The following is a 17,662-nucleotide window of genomic DNA, read 5'->3' on the forward strand; positions in this document are numbered from 1 at the left end:
TATGACAGGACTGACGCTTTAAGCCCTTCCAGGCATGACAGAGCCCGAACAGTGTTGTAGGCACCGACTTTTTGTCTTACAGTGTTGTGGGCGCCGCCATCAGCCCTCGGATACGAATCCTAACATAAGCATACGACAACCAATACAATTCAGGATGAAACTCATATCACCCACAGTAACGGACATATGGTCACTACCCCGTCTACTCCCCGTAGGGTCACGGCTTGGCACCCTGGCACGTCGCACCGTCCGCCGGAGTAGGATGGGACGTGACCACTTGCTGAACGAAGCCAGAGCATGGCCCTATCAGGATCACATGGATCAGCGAACGTGCTATCCCTGGCACCGTCTGCCATGTCAGCAGGCAGGCTCAAGAGAAAAAGAAGACCCGGCACCTTCGAAGGAGCTTCTCTACGTCTTGTTTTTTCATCTTTCTCCCATCTGTAACCCATGCTCCCCCTTGGTCTATAAAAGGGAAGACATGGCATCCCACTAAAGGGACGGATCAATCCTACACACCACGCATTGCATAACACACAACTAAGCAGCAACCAAGCTCTTGGCATCCTTTTGGCATTTTCATCAGAAACTTGGGACATGTCCCTCTCTCAACCGTTTGTACCCACTGCTACGAACCTTTCAGTGCTAATAATACGAACAGCAGCAAACTGGACGTAGAGACATTCTGCCCAAACCAATATAAACCTTGTATCTTTTAGCACACTATCTAAATTTAACACATAACAAATATAAATTTATTAGTAAGTATTTATTCGAAATACCGACACCGCTACTGAATTTGGAAGCGGCTGTGGGCATTCCACACCGCCAGTTTCTCACCCGGCAGTGATACTATTTTTTACTTTTTAGAAGAAAAAAAAAAGAAAATGAAAAAAAAAACTGATGCTCGCTCGGCGCTGTCAGCTGACTACCGTTCAACCTACCGAGTCCTGAAAGAAACACGGGTCCAGGCTCCAGCCACGTACGGCTGCCTATCCAAGCTGGGGAGGACGAGCAGGGACACAGGGAATCGTGGACTGGAGCGAGGGCGCGGGATCGATCGGGGCTCGCTGCATGCGCGGAAACGGAACGACCAGGACCTCTCGCTCGCTCTCGGAGAGAGGAAGAAAAAACCGCGAAGCATATATGCATGCCATGGCCATGCCCACGCCCACGCCCATGCCCATGCCCATGCGTGGAGATCTGGACTCATCTGCGGAATAATGAAGGACAAAAACCAGCTAGGCATATGCTGCCGTGCTGTTGCCGCCTTGCCTTCCCGGCCCCTGTACCCCTTTGACGGCGCATGCATGGGACTGCACGAAAACATGTGTGATACACTCCCATCCAGTCCCTATATGCGGATCTCGCTGAAAGCAAAAGCTACCTGGCCTGCTGGCCTACATATACTCTAAACCCCTTGTTCGGTCGCCGGAAAAAAAAAAAAAAAAAAAAAAAAACCCTCTCCGGCCGGCACACAACACGGTAGCCGATCCATCGGCGGCGGCCCAACCGGACGGACTCAGTGCGCGAACGATCGAGTAGTCTCTCTCGGTCCCGGCCACACCTATACGCCCCTCTTCTCCGTCGAGATCAGAGGGCGGGGAAGAAGAGCCGTCGTTCGTTGTTCGTCCAACCGCCGGCGGCCCCGTGTTCTCTCCATCCATTCTGATTCTCCAACGCTCCCAGTCGTCCGGCGGCCGTACGTCCCGCGCAATGGCGGCCTGTGCCGGTGCCGGACCTGTGCTGGGGATGGTCGTGTTCCAGATTCTCTTTGCAGGCCTTAACATCTTTTATAAGCTAGCGGTGTCGGACGGCATGGATCTAAGGGTACTCATCGCCTACCGCTACCTCTTCGCCTCGGCCTTCCTCGCACCGCTCGCCTACTTCCTCGAGAGGTACTAGATAATGCATGGTAGTAGTAGTATTTCCTCTGTTATTACCCTCCAAATTAAAAGAAATGGAAGCTCTCGTGAATCACTCAATTGTGCGCGTTGGAATACATAATATAATATGGTAGGGTCCTCGTGGTTTTCTTGATGTGGACTTGCCTTGTGTACGGCCGGATCAGGCAATTGTGCACGCGCGTTACAACACTAGGCTAACGCTATTCCAGCAGCTTCTTTTAGGCGTCTATTTTTTAGTGACTGTTTGGATTAGAAGCTAGCGAGTTTTAGTCAAACAAGGTTATTTGTTGGAATTATTATAGGAAATCCAGTTCGTGGTCGGTTAATTTGTTAATTACTTCGTGTTTAATGTGGCTGTATTTTTAGCCGTCTCTAGAAATCGATTTCTTAGAACGGTTGGACGGCCGCTTTTAGAAATCACATGTAAAAGCAGACGGAGCGGACAGTCTTTACAAATGCTTTCTATAGTAGTGGATAGATAGTGAGGGAAAGACTCAAATTCGAGATATATGTGGGTTGATTGCTAGATTTGTTGGATGTTGGCAATAGAGATACTGTACATCATCAGGTGATTCTTTGAAAACACACAAAAAAAAACTCATTTTTGTTAATGCTCACTTGTCTAGGTTATGGATAACTTGTTTTAGATAATCCCAAGTTAGTGAGCGCATCCCAACATCGTTTTGCCAGTAGTTGTTGGGCTAAAACTTATTTTCATATAACATGGGATCCAAACAATCTCTAATTTTGTTTTGTATTGGTAACTCTAGTGTCTACTATGTCATGGGGCCGCCATAGAGCCTTTATTTCTTTATTTTTTCACATCATAATTTCCATCTTCATGTATGTATTGTTGGTCTTTTTTCTTTTTTTGGAACCAACATGTCTATCTATCATTCTTCTTGCACTAACCACACATGTGCATGCAAATTAAAACAAAAAATTCACTGACTGATCAGTTACACTGCTCATGCACGCATTGTTTCACTTGAAGCTTATGTTTTATAATATCTACCACACCATTTAATAATTTCAGGAAGAACCGAACAAAGCTGACATGGAGGGTGCTGATTCTGTCGTTCGCGTGTGGCCTCTCAGGGTAGGTTTAATATGTGTTACGTTATGTCCCATAAATGTTACTTTCTTCCAAACAAGAAATTAAAGTATTGATTTTTACCACCCGCCTGATCCTAAACTAAAACTTAATTTTGTTTATTTTAATCTAACTATTCATTGTTCACTTCGGAAACGGTGGTATGGGTTGAAGCTAGCACTAGAGTCAAATGTATAAGGGAGGATGGGACCTAACAATAAAGAGATGGCGGCGATGGATCGAGTATGAGGTGAGGCAATGACGGTGCTACCTAGTGTGTTGTGGAGGACAACCAGTGAGCGAGATAGATAGAAAATTTGTGAGCATCCGAGTGGTTAGTGAAAGGCAGTGGTGGGGGACATGGATGGCACAGTGAGGTCACCCCTCGCCATCGCTGACAATGGAAGAGCCTCGCGAGAAGTTGTGGTGCCGGTGTAGCATATATCAGAATATGTCGTGGCCCTGTTCGCTTCGCTGAAAAGTCAAGCTGAAAAGTACTGTTCGCTGATTTATTGTGAGAGAAAAATACTGTATCAATGGCTGATAAGTTCAAGTGAACAGGGCAAGCAAATTAATTAAGGGCACGTTAGAAACCACTAGTGCTAATAGTTAGCAGCTAAAATTAGTATTATTAGGTCCTGTTTGGATCCATCCAGCTAAATATAAATTGTGTTAGTTAGGAGAAAACATCTCATAGCTAATTATTAGATAGGTGGTGGGTGAGACATTAGTTAGGACTTACTAGCTGATGATCCAAACAGATCCTCATCTAATTTTTAGCAGCTAGCTATTAATTGCAGGGATCCAACAGGCTATGGATCCAAAGAGACCTGCTAATATACCAACTAACTATTAGCTTATGAGTTGCTAACTATTAGTTGTATTAGCGGAAACGGTCCCCTGTTGATAATTAGCTGGCTAATAGTTAGTAGATATTTGCTATTGGCTAGCTAACTATCGGTATTAGTTGATCCAAACAACTCCTGAAACTACCTTTATTTACTGGTATATATCCCTGGCGTGGTCTTTTTTTGGCAACATGTTATACATACATGTGGAAATTCAAAGTTAGTTGGCCGTAGACACCACGTGATATCCAACCACCAGCTGAGATGCTAGCTCCTCACCTCAACATCGTATCGTCGTCCATGCCTGATTTACATGCATTTCTCGTTTAGGTCCAGCATGTCGAGATTCGGTATCGTGCCGTTCCTGATTCTATGCATTTCTTTTATACACTGGCAATGGCATGGATGAATAATATACGATCGTCGAAACAAATAAACCAAGAATGAATGTGATGCTAGCTAGCTCGCTCGCTGGTTGTTGTGCACCCACGCATGCATGCAGGGGCACGGTGGCGCAGAACTTGTACATTGCCGGCATGAAGTTCACCTCGGCCACTTTCGCCTCCGCGACAACGAACCTCCTCCCGGCGTGGACCTTCGTCATCGCCCTCGCCTTCCGCTACGAGAGACTCGACATCCACGCCTTCTCCAGCCAGGCCAAGGTCACGGGGACCTTGCTGGGCATCGGCGGGGCCATGCTGCTCACCTTCTACAAGGGCGTGGACATCACGCCCTGGCACAGCCACCTGAACCTGGTCGCCACGCTCGCCCAGCGCCACCACCACCACCACCTGGACGGGCACGTGGACGCCACGGCCACCACCAACTACGCCATGGGGTCGCTGCTGTGCGTCAGCAGCTGCTTCTTCTACGCGCTCTGGATCGTCGTGCAGGCGAAGCTGAGCAACGAGTACCCGTTCCACTACTCGAGCACCGCCCTCATGTGCATCATGACCTCGCTGCAGTCTGCCGTGTTCGCGCTCTGCTTCGACAGGGACGCCTCGCAATGGCGACTCAAGTTCAACATCAGGCTGCTCTCCTGCGCATACTCGGTCTGTACTTGTTCTGCTAGCTGCTACATATACTGTACAATCTACAGAAATTATAGAATCATGCTGCATATATATGATCTGACTGCCTGGATGGCTGGATGTCGTCAATGGCATGCGCGTCTGCAGGGCATTTTCGCGTCGGGCGTCGCGCTGGTGATCATGGCGTGGTGCGTGAAGCAGCGCGGGCCACTGTTCGTGTCCGTGTTCAGCCCGCTGATGCTGCTGATGGTGGCCGTGCTGAGCTCGCTGCTGCTGGGCGAGAAGCTGCACCTCGGCACGGCGTTGGGCGCGGTGCTCATCGTCATGGGACTCTACGCCGTGCTCTGGGGCAAGGGACGCGAGGCGGCGGCCGAGGCGGCCAAGGTCAGCGTCAGCGACCACCCCGCCACCACCAGGGACAGGGAGGAGGACGACAAGCAGCACGTCAGCGTCCTGGTGCCTCCCGTAGCTAACTCCATCTGATCTGATGTGATCGGCCGGCCGGCCTAGGGACTAGGGAGGACGGCGTGACAGCGCTGTGTTGTTGTTGTTGTTGCCTGTTGGCGCCTTGCAGTTGCCGGGGTAGTCGCCATGGAAGCACATGCACCCCTTTAGTGACGCATGCACGGGGATGAACAAAAATAAATACTACTGAGTATATACGATGATACTTCCTCCATTCCCATCCAGTCTCTGCGCGCGGATCTCGCTGAAAGGTAGGCAGGTACGTATGCACGGCACACGTGGATACGGTTTCCATTCTTTTTTTTTTTTCCGGCAGGTGCATGGCCATATGCGGCACATCTAGTGTCCGGACGTCTAGATGGACGTCCATGTCCGGACGTCCGCGGCTGCAGACTGTTTTCCCGCATCCACGCATGTGCCAGTGGCGGCCCAATGTTACTCGCTTGTGCTTGCGTCTCGCGGCCACGCGGGGGCCCACGCCGTGCGCCCGCGGGGACCGCTCGCGTCCCCTCCACCTTCCCACATATCTCATGTGCAACACATGATCTACTTTAAAATATTCGGATGCAACACTTGCAACATAAAAAAAGACAGATGAAACACTTCAAATATACGTCTGAAACACTTGCAAAAATATTTGAAAAACACTTAAAAATCATTACAAACATACATAATATCTAAATAAAACACTTGATACATATGTGTGAAAACATATGCAACATTCAAATAAATGCGCTTGCAACATACGTTTGAGAAACAGCTGAAACATTAGAGACAAACTCTTGCAACATACGGGCGCGCAGAGCAGCGGGGCAGGCGGAGGAGGAGCAGGTAGCGCGGGACCAGCGGCAGGAGCAATGAAAGGAGGCGGGCAGCGAAGGAGAAGCAGGAGCAACGTAAACGAAAGAGGACGGATACGAGGTTTGTTGGGCCGGCTAGTGCATAGGCCCAGGCCGGCGCACGGTGTCCGGTTGGGATCGATATATATGCTGCCGCAGAGGATCGGATGGGCGTTGCGTTCGGCCGCACACCAACAAGGCAACAACCCAACCATGCATCCCCTGGACGACGATAGCCGATCATCCCAATCACATTCAGTGCCAGAAGAGTCACGTCCGGCTGTGGGTGTGGCAGGCCACATAATTTTTTTCCTAAATAATATTATTTTAATAAATAATTGCAGATCTAGATGTTGTTAAAGATTGCAAAACTAGCATTCTGTCGGCTATCGGTGAATGAATTGCCGACATCCTTCGTGGCAGGCCAAAACTGCACGGCAGGATGCAGTCGGCAATTGGTTAGCCGCCTAGAGGCCTATCGGCAATCAGATGGCCGATTGGTGCCGGCAGTTGCTAGGCCAATGGACCTATCGGCCAATGGGGTCCACCTACAAGGCACGAGCAACTCACGCTTTTTTTTATCCTTTACTTTTATTTTTAGATTTTTTTTGTCAATCCCAAAAAATATCTAAAAACCTCAAAAAAATTATCTCTATCTCTATTCCTAATACCACTAAGAGTTTCTTGGTCCTAGCTAGTCCTTTTCTATCTGTTTATCAAGAATATATATTAAATTATATTAGACGATGGAAAGCCTAGATGTTGATGCAACTTCCGTTAAGAACAAAACTTATATCTTATTTAAACATGGATTAATTGATGGTCCAACTAATCAAACATGAACTAATATCTTGAGGTGTTTGTTGTAAAGTCTTGTCCAAATAAATTTGTCTCTGTACTCTACGCATGCATCAGTGATTCTATATTTGAGTTTTCAAGGAAGCTGTTTAGCCCTAATTTAAAAAAAAATCATGGTTTTAAAAGTAGTATTTTGTCATGTGATTTTTCTATATTCGCAAACATACCCGTGCGTTGTAATAGGAGGGGAAAAGGCTACTCCATTCATTCTAAATTATAAATCGTTTTCGCTTTTCTAGACACATTGTTTTCTATAAAAAATTTAAAAGCTATAATTTTCTTTATGATGATCATGACATCCATAATATAAGTTAATATTGTCCATAATATTACAATGTCCTATTAATTCTATATCAAATTAAATATGTCATTTTAGTATCTTATTATAGTCAGTAAAAAAGTAGTTATTGTCGTGTTAACAATTGTATTGGTCTATGCATATATAACTTGCCAATACATTTATTTGAACTAGATATATGCCCGTGTGTTGCACCGGAATCACAATTTTTTAGACTGAACCTGAGTACTCGAACGTAGACGTGTGAGCTCAAGGACTTCGTATTAGACGTGGGCACGTGGATCCGGTCTTCGTATTGAATCAGGATAAGATGCGAACGCGTAAGTTAATTTCGAGTGGAGGATGATTCGTATCGGATGGGGATACGTAAGCAGGATCGAGATTTGGTATTACCGGATAGATGATTACTTTAGAGTCTTTTATGTGTAGAGATAGAAATTAGACTATACCTATATGTGACCTGGGCTCATGACTCGTACTCATATGAGTTAATACAACTCGCGTATAGCAATGGTACGGAGTCTAACTCTAAGACGTGTCAAACGATGATATGGAGTTCAATTCCAAAACGTATTAAACCATATAAAAAATGTTAAATAATAAATCTGCGAGCTCTGCTAGCTAAGAATCTACTTCTGCTAGCTTCGTGAATGGCTACGTATCAAAATACGTAACCTAAAATATAGTTTTTTTTATAGAACTATCAGTAAAAAAATGATCATAGAATAGAAAAAAGAAAAAGAAAAATACATGCGGACGCTTTGTAGAGATGACGCCAGTATCTGATGGGGTGGAGGGCCTATGGGCCCCTTGATTGCCGATACCCGTATTGGCACAAACAAGCTCCACATGGATAATATCTGCGCCACGTGGGGAGACATGTCGGCAACGCAAATACTCCTATCAGCGCTTGGACAGCCGATATCCGTCCAAATATACAATTTTATTATTACAGCTCTTAATCTACGATTAGTTATTAAAATAATATTATTTTCAAAAAAAATTCGCTGCCCACACGCCCGTTCTCTATCGAGCTCGGCCCACCCGGCCTCCTTTTTCGTCGCTAGCTCGAGCAGGAAAAGAATCCGAGAAAGACAAGGTGGCCTTTGCTCCTCATAAAATTAGCTTTGTGAAGAACAATGGTCGATTTTGCACTAGTTACAATTAAGTTGGTCATAAAAGAGCATGAGTGCAATAACAAGAGCAAAAATACTAATGTATCTTCAATTAAGATTAATTCTTTCTATGTCCTTACCAAGGGTACAAATGGTGTAAAGACTAAGTTCATTGGTGCACCATGGATGGGCTCAAAGAAAAAAACCATTTAGGTACCAAGGAGCTTAGTGACTAACCTTCAAAGATCCAAGTAAGTTTGGGTACCTAAAAATAATTGATCTTCTTTTATATGTCAATTACAAAGCTGGAGGAAGGCATTGGGTTCTTGATAGTGGGTGCACTCAACACATGACCGGTGATGCAAAAATATTCAACTCAATCAACATCAATGGCAGTGATGGTTATGGTAGTATTACATTTGGTGACAATGGCAAAGGCAAGGTCAAGGGGCTTGGTAAGATTGCAATATCCAATGACATGAGCATTTTCAATGCGTTGCTTGTTGAGAGCTTGAACTTCAATTTACTATTTATGACTCAATTGTGTGATCTTAAATTCAAATGTATATTTGGGATAGATGATGTAGAGATCATAAGTGTAGATGGCTCTAACTTGATCCTCAAAGGTTTTAGATATGAGAATCTATACTTGGTTAATTTTAATGCTACTGGAGCTCAATTATCTACATGTTTGATCACTAAATCTTGCATGGGTTGATTATGGCATAGAAAGCTTGGTCATATTGAAATGAAACAATTAAATAGATTGGTTAAGCATGATTTGGTTAGAGGCTTGAAAGATGTTGTGTTTGAGAAGGATAAGCTTTGTAGCTCTTGTCAAGCCGGCAAATAAATTGGAAACACCCATCCTAAGAAAAGCATGATGAGCACTAGTAAAGTATTTGAGTTATTGCACATAGATTTATTTGGGCCAACACAATACACTAGCATTGGTGGAAACAAATATGGCTTTATGATAGTGGATGATTATACTAGATACACTTGGGTATTCTTTCTAGTAGATAAAAGTGATGTGTTTGCAATATTCAAATCATTTGTCAAGGGCATTCACAATGAGTTTGAAACAACCATCAAGAGAGTTAGAAGTGACAATGGTAGTGAGTTCAAAAATACTAGAATTGATGAGTTGTGTGATGAATTTGGAATTAGATATCAATTCTCGACTAAGTACACTCCATAATCAAATGACCTTGTTGAGAGGAAGAATATAACACTCATTGATATGGTAAGATCTATGCTTAGTGAGTATAATGTGAGTCAATCTTTTTGGACCGAAGCTATTAACATGGCTTGCTATTGTAGCAACCGCCTCTATTGTCACCCATTGAAAGAGAAGACACCATATGAGCTTTTAATTGGTAGAAAGCCCAATATTGCATATTTTTTGGTCTTTGATTGCAAATGCTATATCTTGAAGAAATGCACTAGATTGAGCAAATTTGACAAGAAATATGATGAAGGATTCCTACTTGTATACTCAACTACTAGCAAAGCATATAGAGTTTAGAATTTGGATAGTGGTACTCTTGAGAAAGTTCATGATGTTGAATTTGATGAAACCAAGGGTTTCCAAGATGAGAATGAGAACTTGGAAGATGTTAGAGGCATTTAACTTTTAAATGCTATGAAGAACATGGATGTTGGTGAATTGAGGCCTAGGCAAGTGAATGATGATGAAGATGATCAAGCGCAAGTGATCTCTAACTCAAATGTGTAAGATAATACAAATCAAGTTAGTACAAGTGGCTCTCATGATAATGAACAAGATCGAGTGGCTAGTACATCATCTCAATCCAATGATCAAGCAAGTGTAAGCAATCAAGTTTCAATACTCCAACCAGCCAATATTGTAAAGGATCATCCATTGGACACTACCATTGGTGATATTTCAAGAGGTGTGTAAACTAGATCAAGATTGACTTCATTTTGTGAGCATTTCTCATTTGTGTCATCCATTGAACCAAAGAAGATAGATGAAGCATTGAAGGATGTTGATTGGGTGAATGCTATGCATAAAGAATTGAATAACTTTATAAAAAATCAAGTATGTGAATTGGGAGAGAGACCAAAGAAATACAATGTAATTAGAATCAAATGGGTCTTTAAAAACAAGCAAGATCAAGATGGTATAGTAGTAAGGAACAAAGCAAGATTGGTAGCACAAGGCTATACATAAGTTGAAGGTCTTGACTTTAGAGAAACATATGTCCCGGTTGCTAGATTGGAAGCAATTAGAATCTTGCTAGCCTATGCTTGTGCCCACAGCATTAAACTCTATCAAATGGATATCAAGAGTGCATTTCTCAATGGTTACATCAATGAAGAAGTATATGTTGAGCAAACTCCTAGTTTTGAAGATGACAAGAAGCCCGACCATGTGTGCAAGTTGAAGAAGGCATTGTATTACTTGAAACAAGCACCTAGAGTATGGTATGAGAGATTGAGGGACTTTCTACTTTCTAAAGGGTTTATGATGGGCAATGTTGACACCACTCTTTTCACCATGAAGATTGGTAAAGACTTATTTGTGTTGTAAATCTATATTAATGATATCATATTTGGATCAACCAATCAAGACTTTTGTGAAGAGTTTGGAAAGATGATGACTAATGAGTTTAAAATATCCATGATTGAAGAGTTAAGTTACTTCCTTGGTCTTCAAATCAAGCAATTAAAGAATGGTACATTTGTGAGTCAAGGCAAGTACATCAAAGACATGCTCAAGAAGTTTAGCATGAGTGATAGCAAAGCCATTAGCACACCAATAGGGATAAATGACAACTTAGATAGTGATGCAAGTGGTAATATGGTGGATCAAAAATTGTATCGATCTATGATTGGAAGCCTACTCTATATGACCGCATCAAGGCCGGATGTCATGTTTAGTGTATACATATGTGCAAGATTTCAAGCCTCACCAAGAGAAAGTCATTTGAAGGCTACAAAGAGAATATTGAGGTACTTGAAGCATATACAAAATATTGGTTTGTGGTATCCCAAAGGAGCAAAGTTTGAGCTACTTGGTTACTCCGACTCGGATTATGCGGGATACAAGGTTGAAAGGAATAGCACCTCAGGCATATGTCAATTGTTGGGAAGATAGCTTGTTTCATAGTCATTAAAGAAGCAAAATAGTGTTGCATTATCAACCGCCAAAGCCAAATACATATCCGCCGGTAGTTGTTGTGCATAAATACTTTGGATGAAGGCCACTTTGAGTGACTTTGGAATCAAGTTCAAGAAAATGCCATTGCTATGTGACAATGAGAGTGCAATCAAGTTGACCAACAATCCGGTTCAACATGCAAGAACAAAGCACATTGATGTCCGTCACCATTTCATAAGAGATCACCAACAAAAAGGGGACATTTGCATTGAGAGTGTAGGTACCTAAGATTAACTTGCCGATATATTCACCAAGCCATTGGATGAGAAAAATATTTTACAAGCTAAGGAATGAGTTGAACATATTTGATTTCTTAAATATATGTTGATGCACCCCCCACTTATATGACATGTCTCTCCTTCGAGTAATCCAAGGTAAAAGTTGATTGACATGGCATACATCCTTGCTAAGGACATGTTTAGTGCATCTAGACATCTTTCACATTTAATAGGCTCATTCATGAAAATCAAATGAATTTGATGATTATATGGTACCACTATTGCTTCTATACTTATTTTGATCTAGTGGTAGTATATGGCATGTTTATGGGCTTGTAAACCTAGTGTTTAATCTAGAAAATGAGCTATAAGTGTTTAACTCAACATGGTGCAAGATAACCCTTATTTGAAGATGTGAAGAAGTTTGTCTTTGGATCAAATCGAGTTAAATATCTTTGGCAAATAATCTAAATTGAACCAAATTTAGGAAAATGATCCTCATCCCATTGATTGACATTGATAATCTCAACCTATTTAAAATTAAACCTTTGTGGTCATTGATGACAAAGGGAGAGAAATAGTGTACAAAGATAGTGAAAAGATAATAAAGGAGGAGAAATTGACATAGGAGGAGAGATATGACAAAGGAAGGGGATCAATTAAAATTTTAAGCATACAAGTAGGGGGAGCAAGCTCATGAACTTGTATGGTGCATTTGAATGTGCATTTCATATATTTGCTTACATGGCACAAGTTTTTAAATTTCAATATCCATGCTTGTGTGGTGTATGCTAATTGTAGGTTTGAATGATGAAATAAAAAATTAGCATACATAGGTTAACTAGACTCATGCTCATATTATGAAGACTAGACCCTTACTTCTAATGTTGATCTCATGGGGTATTCTAGTTTTTTTTTGATGTATAGTTACTCATGGTGCTAAGGATGGTATATTGGTGCACTCTGTTTACACCAAAATTTAGGAAGAAGAATACAGGAACTCGAAGCTCCCAAGATCGTATCATCAAGGAATCGATTGCATAAAGGTCGATATTAGCTAATTCAAATACAACACTAGAATCGGCTCTCTTTGGATGACGCCAGCAGATAACGACAAAAAGCTACGGTTGGCGTCAGGAAAAACATATCGAACTCTACAAAAAGAAAAAGATGAGGGTCCAAATTATCTTAAATTAGGAATGTTTTCTCTTATGTCAAAGATTATAATGAGTCGTACTTAGGTAGGATTCAAGCTTGGGTTCCGGGTATAAATATTGGACCCTGGTTATTGTAAAAGACATCTAATCAATCAATACAAGTTACTTTTTTTGGCTCCGTGCCAACCCTTAGAAGTAGGAGTAGAGTAGATTTCGACGAGTTCTTCAACAAGCAGGGCTGCATCGGTCCGGCCGACCTTCAGCTTGTCTATAAGTACCGTCATGGCTTATACTTTTTGTTTGTATGGCTGTATCGGTTAAGTTCAACCTCCACTACTTACTCTAGTATAAGCTAGTTATCGACTTTTATCTAGTTCAAGTATGGCTACATCGATCTGGTTGACCTCTACTGCTCGAATTAGATTAAGGTCAAGTTATCGGTTCTACCTAAGGGTGGCGTCCTTTGGGTAGATTTATTAAGTTACCGATCTTGCTGGTGTTCTTATTGCTATTAGTCTGCAACAACATCAATCTGCCCGGTCGAGATCGATCTAGATTGGCCTCATATCCTTTTAACCCCTCGTTTATCTTGTTACATTGCAATGGTCCTTACTTTAGGCGACATGTTATATTTTATCGGTTGTTCTACTTCAATCTTGATCGTACATAGTACATGGTCAGGGCATATCTGATCTTGAGGAGGTTTACTAGCTAGTTGAATCTAGTCTATAGCTCACTATCATGGTTGTATCGATCCAATCGACCCCCACTGATGGCCCTATAGATTGGAGGATGTTAGTTAGTAGATTTGTTCTTGATTAGGCGTGACCTTAACTGTTTGTTATGCCTGCATCGGTTAAATAGGCGATTGCCTATGCTCTAACGCCTACAGTGTGTCTTCATGATTCTATTAAACATGAATAGATCTGTTTACTTTAAAGGTTTGATTTGTTTCTTTTATCACGGCTGCATCGATTCGGTCGACGCCCACTGTTAGAGATAGCATGTTAAGTCTTATGAGTTCATAGGTTTGTCCGTGTTAAATAGTCGATTGTTCACATATTGTAGTCCCTTTTCACCCGAATCGGCTATTTCAGCCGATTCGCTCTAGCTTTCACATATATAGCATGTCTTTCGGAAAGCCTATCGATGTATAGATGGTTTTACGAATTCTAAGGTTTTAGTTTGTTATTATCATCATAGTTGCCATCGATCCGGTCAAACTTCACTATTGATGGTAACAGATTAGATTCAGAATGTTTGTAGATCCATTCATACTATACAGTCGATTTGTTCGCATGCTATATCATTTCTCATTAAGATTCATCGGCTTAATGATCCATACTGGTAATATCCACCTAGCTGATGATTTTGCTTACATCTGCGCGCATTGTACCTGTCAACATAAAATCAATCGCGACCCACGAGCTTCATTGTCCGTAACAGCCGATTTCTTCGCGTATCGGCTATTTAGTTGATTTTTCCGTCTGGCTGCTACTGAAGCAGCACACTTGGAACTGTCTGGGCAAAGACTAGCATATTCCACCTTAAATTACTGATAATCTTTCTCTCCTTGTCAATTTAGGTCAAATTGACTAGCATGCTTCGGGAGGAATTCGCAGGATCGGTTAACCCTGTGTTGAAGCCAAATGGATCTCCGGGCTCATCCTAAGTAGATCCTTCTGGCTTACTGTGTGCCCGGCGCATTGACACGTTTTTGCGCCGACACACTCCGATTGGTATCACGCTTCAAAGATCCATCTCTTATACCTTAGCATCATTTGATAGATATTGACTCCTATATTTCTTATCTAAACATATGTGCAAGCTACTATCCAAACTCATAGCATATATGTAGGAGGAGCAATTGCTACCATATGGGATTCATGAAACTTGTCCATATCCTTTTACACATGGTAAATATGATTAGGCAAGCAACATGGATTCAAATGAATTTCAATTCATATCTTTGTGAAAGGGTTGTCATCAATTATTAAAAAGGAGGAGATTAAAAGCTCTAGTTTAGTTTTGATGAATTAATAAAATCCTAAGTGCTAACCTAGTTTATCAAAGTGATTATGAGATAGGTAGCACTACTCTAAGTGATGAAGCAATGGTGAAGATCATGATGATGGTGATGGCATGGTGATGATCAAGTGCTTAGACTTGGAAAAGAAGAAAGAGAAAAATAAAAAGCTCAAGGCAAAGGTGAAATTGATAGGAGCTTTTCGGTTTAGTGATCAAGACACTTTACGAGTGTGATCATATTTAGGATCGATAGCCGTACTATTAAGAGGGGTGAAACTCAGATCGTAATGCGGTTACCAAAGTGCCACTAGATGCTCTAACTCATTGAATATGTATTTAGATCTAGTGGAGTGTTAACACCCTTGGAGATGCTTCTAAAAAAATGCTAACACACGTGCACAAGGTGATACACTTGGTGGTTGGCACATTTGATCAAGGGTGGTGAAGTATGTGGTCAAAAGGAGAAGTTTCATATTGACCGGACTCAGCCTTGGGCAGTGACCGGATTCTAACCCCGCATCCGGTCAGTGCCACATAGTGAAGACCGCCCTCGGTCCCTTGACCGGACACTAAAGAGAAAGAGGGACCGGATGCGCAGGGGGTGCATCCGATCACCTAGTGACGTACGTTGACGTAAGCAACAGAGAGCCTGAGTTGATCAGACACATGCCTAGGTCCGGTCATGAGCCACCGGACGCGTCCGGTCGTGAATTTCTACCTCTGGAACCTTACTGGAAGTGATCGGACGCTAGGTTAGGGTGCGTCTGGTCCTATACTGCAACTTAACACGTGACGCAAAGCCGACTAGCCATTAAGATTGGGTGCTCAACATTTGAGGCTGATGACATGTGACGAGCATTGGGCGACCGGACGCTAGGGTCCTACGTTCGGTCAATCTGACTGACACATCCTGTCAGCCCGAATTTCAGAGGACTGAGGAGCCAACGGTCTATTTCGGTGGGGGCTCTATTTTGAGGCATGTGGCCGGCTCAAACTCACTCTCTTAGCTATTTGCATTGACATAGCAACCTTGTGAGCTTAGCCAAATTCCTCCCATGCATCTCCATCATTGATTCATCATCTTTATGAGATTGTAAGAGAATCTAAGTGCATTGCTTGAGTGTTTGCATTTAGAGGCACTTGGTGTTCGTGTTTTGCTATGAGATTCACTTGTTACTCTTGGTGGTTGCCGCCACCTAGACGGCTTGGAGCAGCGAGGATCGTCGAGCGGAGGTTGGTGATTGTCTCCGGCTCCGATCGTGGTGATTGTGATGGGTTCTTGACCTTTCCTCGACAAAGAGCCAAAAGGTACTCTAGTAAATTGCTCATGACTTGTGTGATCTTCATCTTGTGTTGGTTGTGCGGCACCCTATTGAGGGTTTGGCGTGTGATACCAATTAGCGCGTGAACGTCTAAGTGAGTGAATCGCAACAACGAGGACTAGCTTGCCGGGAAGCAAGTGAACCTCGATAAAAAATTATTGTGTCATCATTTGATTCCGAAGTGATTGGTCTTTATTGGTATTCATTCTTGTGATTAATTGGTTCATTCCTCGACTCGGTGGTATAACCATCTTGCTCTCTCTGTTTACATTACCGCAAACTAGTTATCAAGCTCTTTAGTGTAGCTAGTTGTGAAAGCTTGTTAGTTTGGTTAGTGTGGCTCTTTAGTTAGCCTTTGAGAGCACACTAACTTTGTGTAGTGACATAGCTATTGTGTGGATAGAGACTATAAAAACTAGAATTATGGTAGGTGGCTTGCATTTTTAGTAGGCTAGCGCAACACTCGCTTCGCCTCTTATTTGTCTAATCGGTTTGATAAGTGTTGTTGTAGAAATTTTAATAGACTATTCACCCCCCTCTAGCGATTAGGACCTTTCACCAGATTTGGGCCCTGCACGTCGGAGGGAGGGAGGAGACACGCGCCGCCATGAGCGGGGCTGCCCTCGCGCCGTCGAGAGGATGAGGGGCCACGGGTCGCGCGCTGCGCCGGAGGAGAGGGAGGAGAGGGCCACACACCGAAGGGAGGGGAGGCGCGCCGCTGTAGCCGTCCTACGCCTAGCGCACCGCCGAGAGAGGGAGAGAGATTTGGCATCGGAGGGAGAGAGAGGAGGGCCAGTGAGGGAGAGAGACGTGTGCGCCGTCGGATGGAGAGGGAAGAGCTGAGAGTGAGATTGGAGAATAAAATCTAAGTCTGAGTATATATAGTCCGAGCCAAAAATCGGGCTGGACTAGGCCTGTATTTTTAGGCGGGCTTTATATTGTGCCTGCCTTCGGAAATCGATTTATGGAGGCGGGTAACTTAAGACAACTGCCTCCAAGAATAGACTATTTTTTGAGACGGTCGTCTTAAGTTGCCCGTCTCCGTAAATCGATTTTATGAGGCGGGTAAATGATAAATAAAAAGTGCTCGCCTTCGTTAATCGTATGCATTAACCGAGGCGGTTGGATTTTGTGATCGCCTCCGTTAATAAAAGGGCACCGTCTTGTAAAATCATTTGTATAGCAGTGGGATAAATATTTTTGTGCTTTACAACCAGAGAAAAAAGTATCTAGATTGTATTTTAAATTTGATATAGGATTTATGCGACATTGTTATATTATTATCCACATTAATCT

The 17,662-nt window shown here is 42.9% G+C and overlaps 1 protein-coding gene across 1 annotated transcript; it reads left to right on the plus strand.

The window, feature by feature from the left end:
• The first annotated feature begins 1,433 nt into the window (after positions 1-1,433).
• On the plus strand, positions 1,434-5,558 carry LOC136495268 (WAT1-related protein At1g68170-like). The gene is made up of 4 exons (XM_066491238.1): positions 1,434-1,898; positions 2,944-3,006; positions 4,351-4,900; positions 5,027-5,558. The coding sequence occupies exons 1-4, from the start codon at positions 1,717-1,719 to the stop codon at positions 5,360-5,362; spliced, it is 1,131 nt and encodes a 376-aa protein (XP_066347335.1). The 5' UTR covers positions 1,434-1,716; the 3' UTR covers positions 5,363-5,558.
• Positions 5,559-17,662: the final 12,104 nt, after the last annotated feature.

This window comes from Miscanthus floridulus, chromosome 12, assembly GCF_019320115.1.
Source record: "Miscanthus floridulus cultivar M001 chromosome 12, ASM1932011v1, whole genome shotgun sequence".
NCBI lineage: Eukaryota > Viridiplantae > Streptophyta > Magnoliopsida > Poales > Poaceae > Miscanthus > Miscanthus floridulus.

Bases quoted from the DNA above. Each gene is read 5' to 3' on its own strand.
- LOC136495268 (XM_066491238.1), top strand. From the start codon at position 1,717: ATGGCGGCCTGTGCCGGTGCCGGACCTGTGCTGGGGATGGTCGTGTTC. The intron at 1,899-2,943 runs GTACTAGATAAT...TAATAATTTCAG, and splicing joins CTCGCCTACTTCCTCGAGAG to GAAGAACCGAACAAAGCTGA. The intron at 4,901-5,026 runs GTCTGTACTTGT...GCGCGTCTGCAG, and splicing joins TGCTCTCCTGCGCATACTCG to GGCATTTTCGCGTCGGGCGT.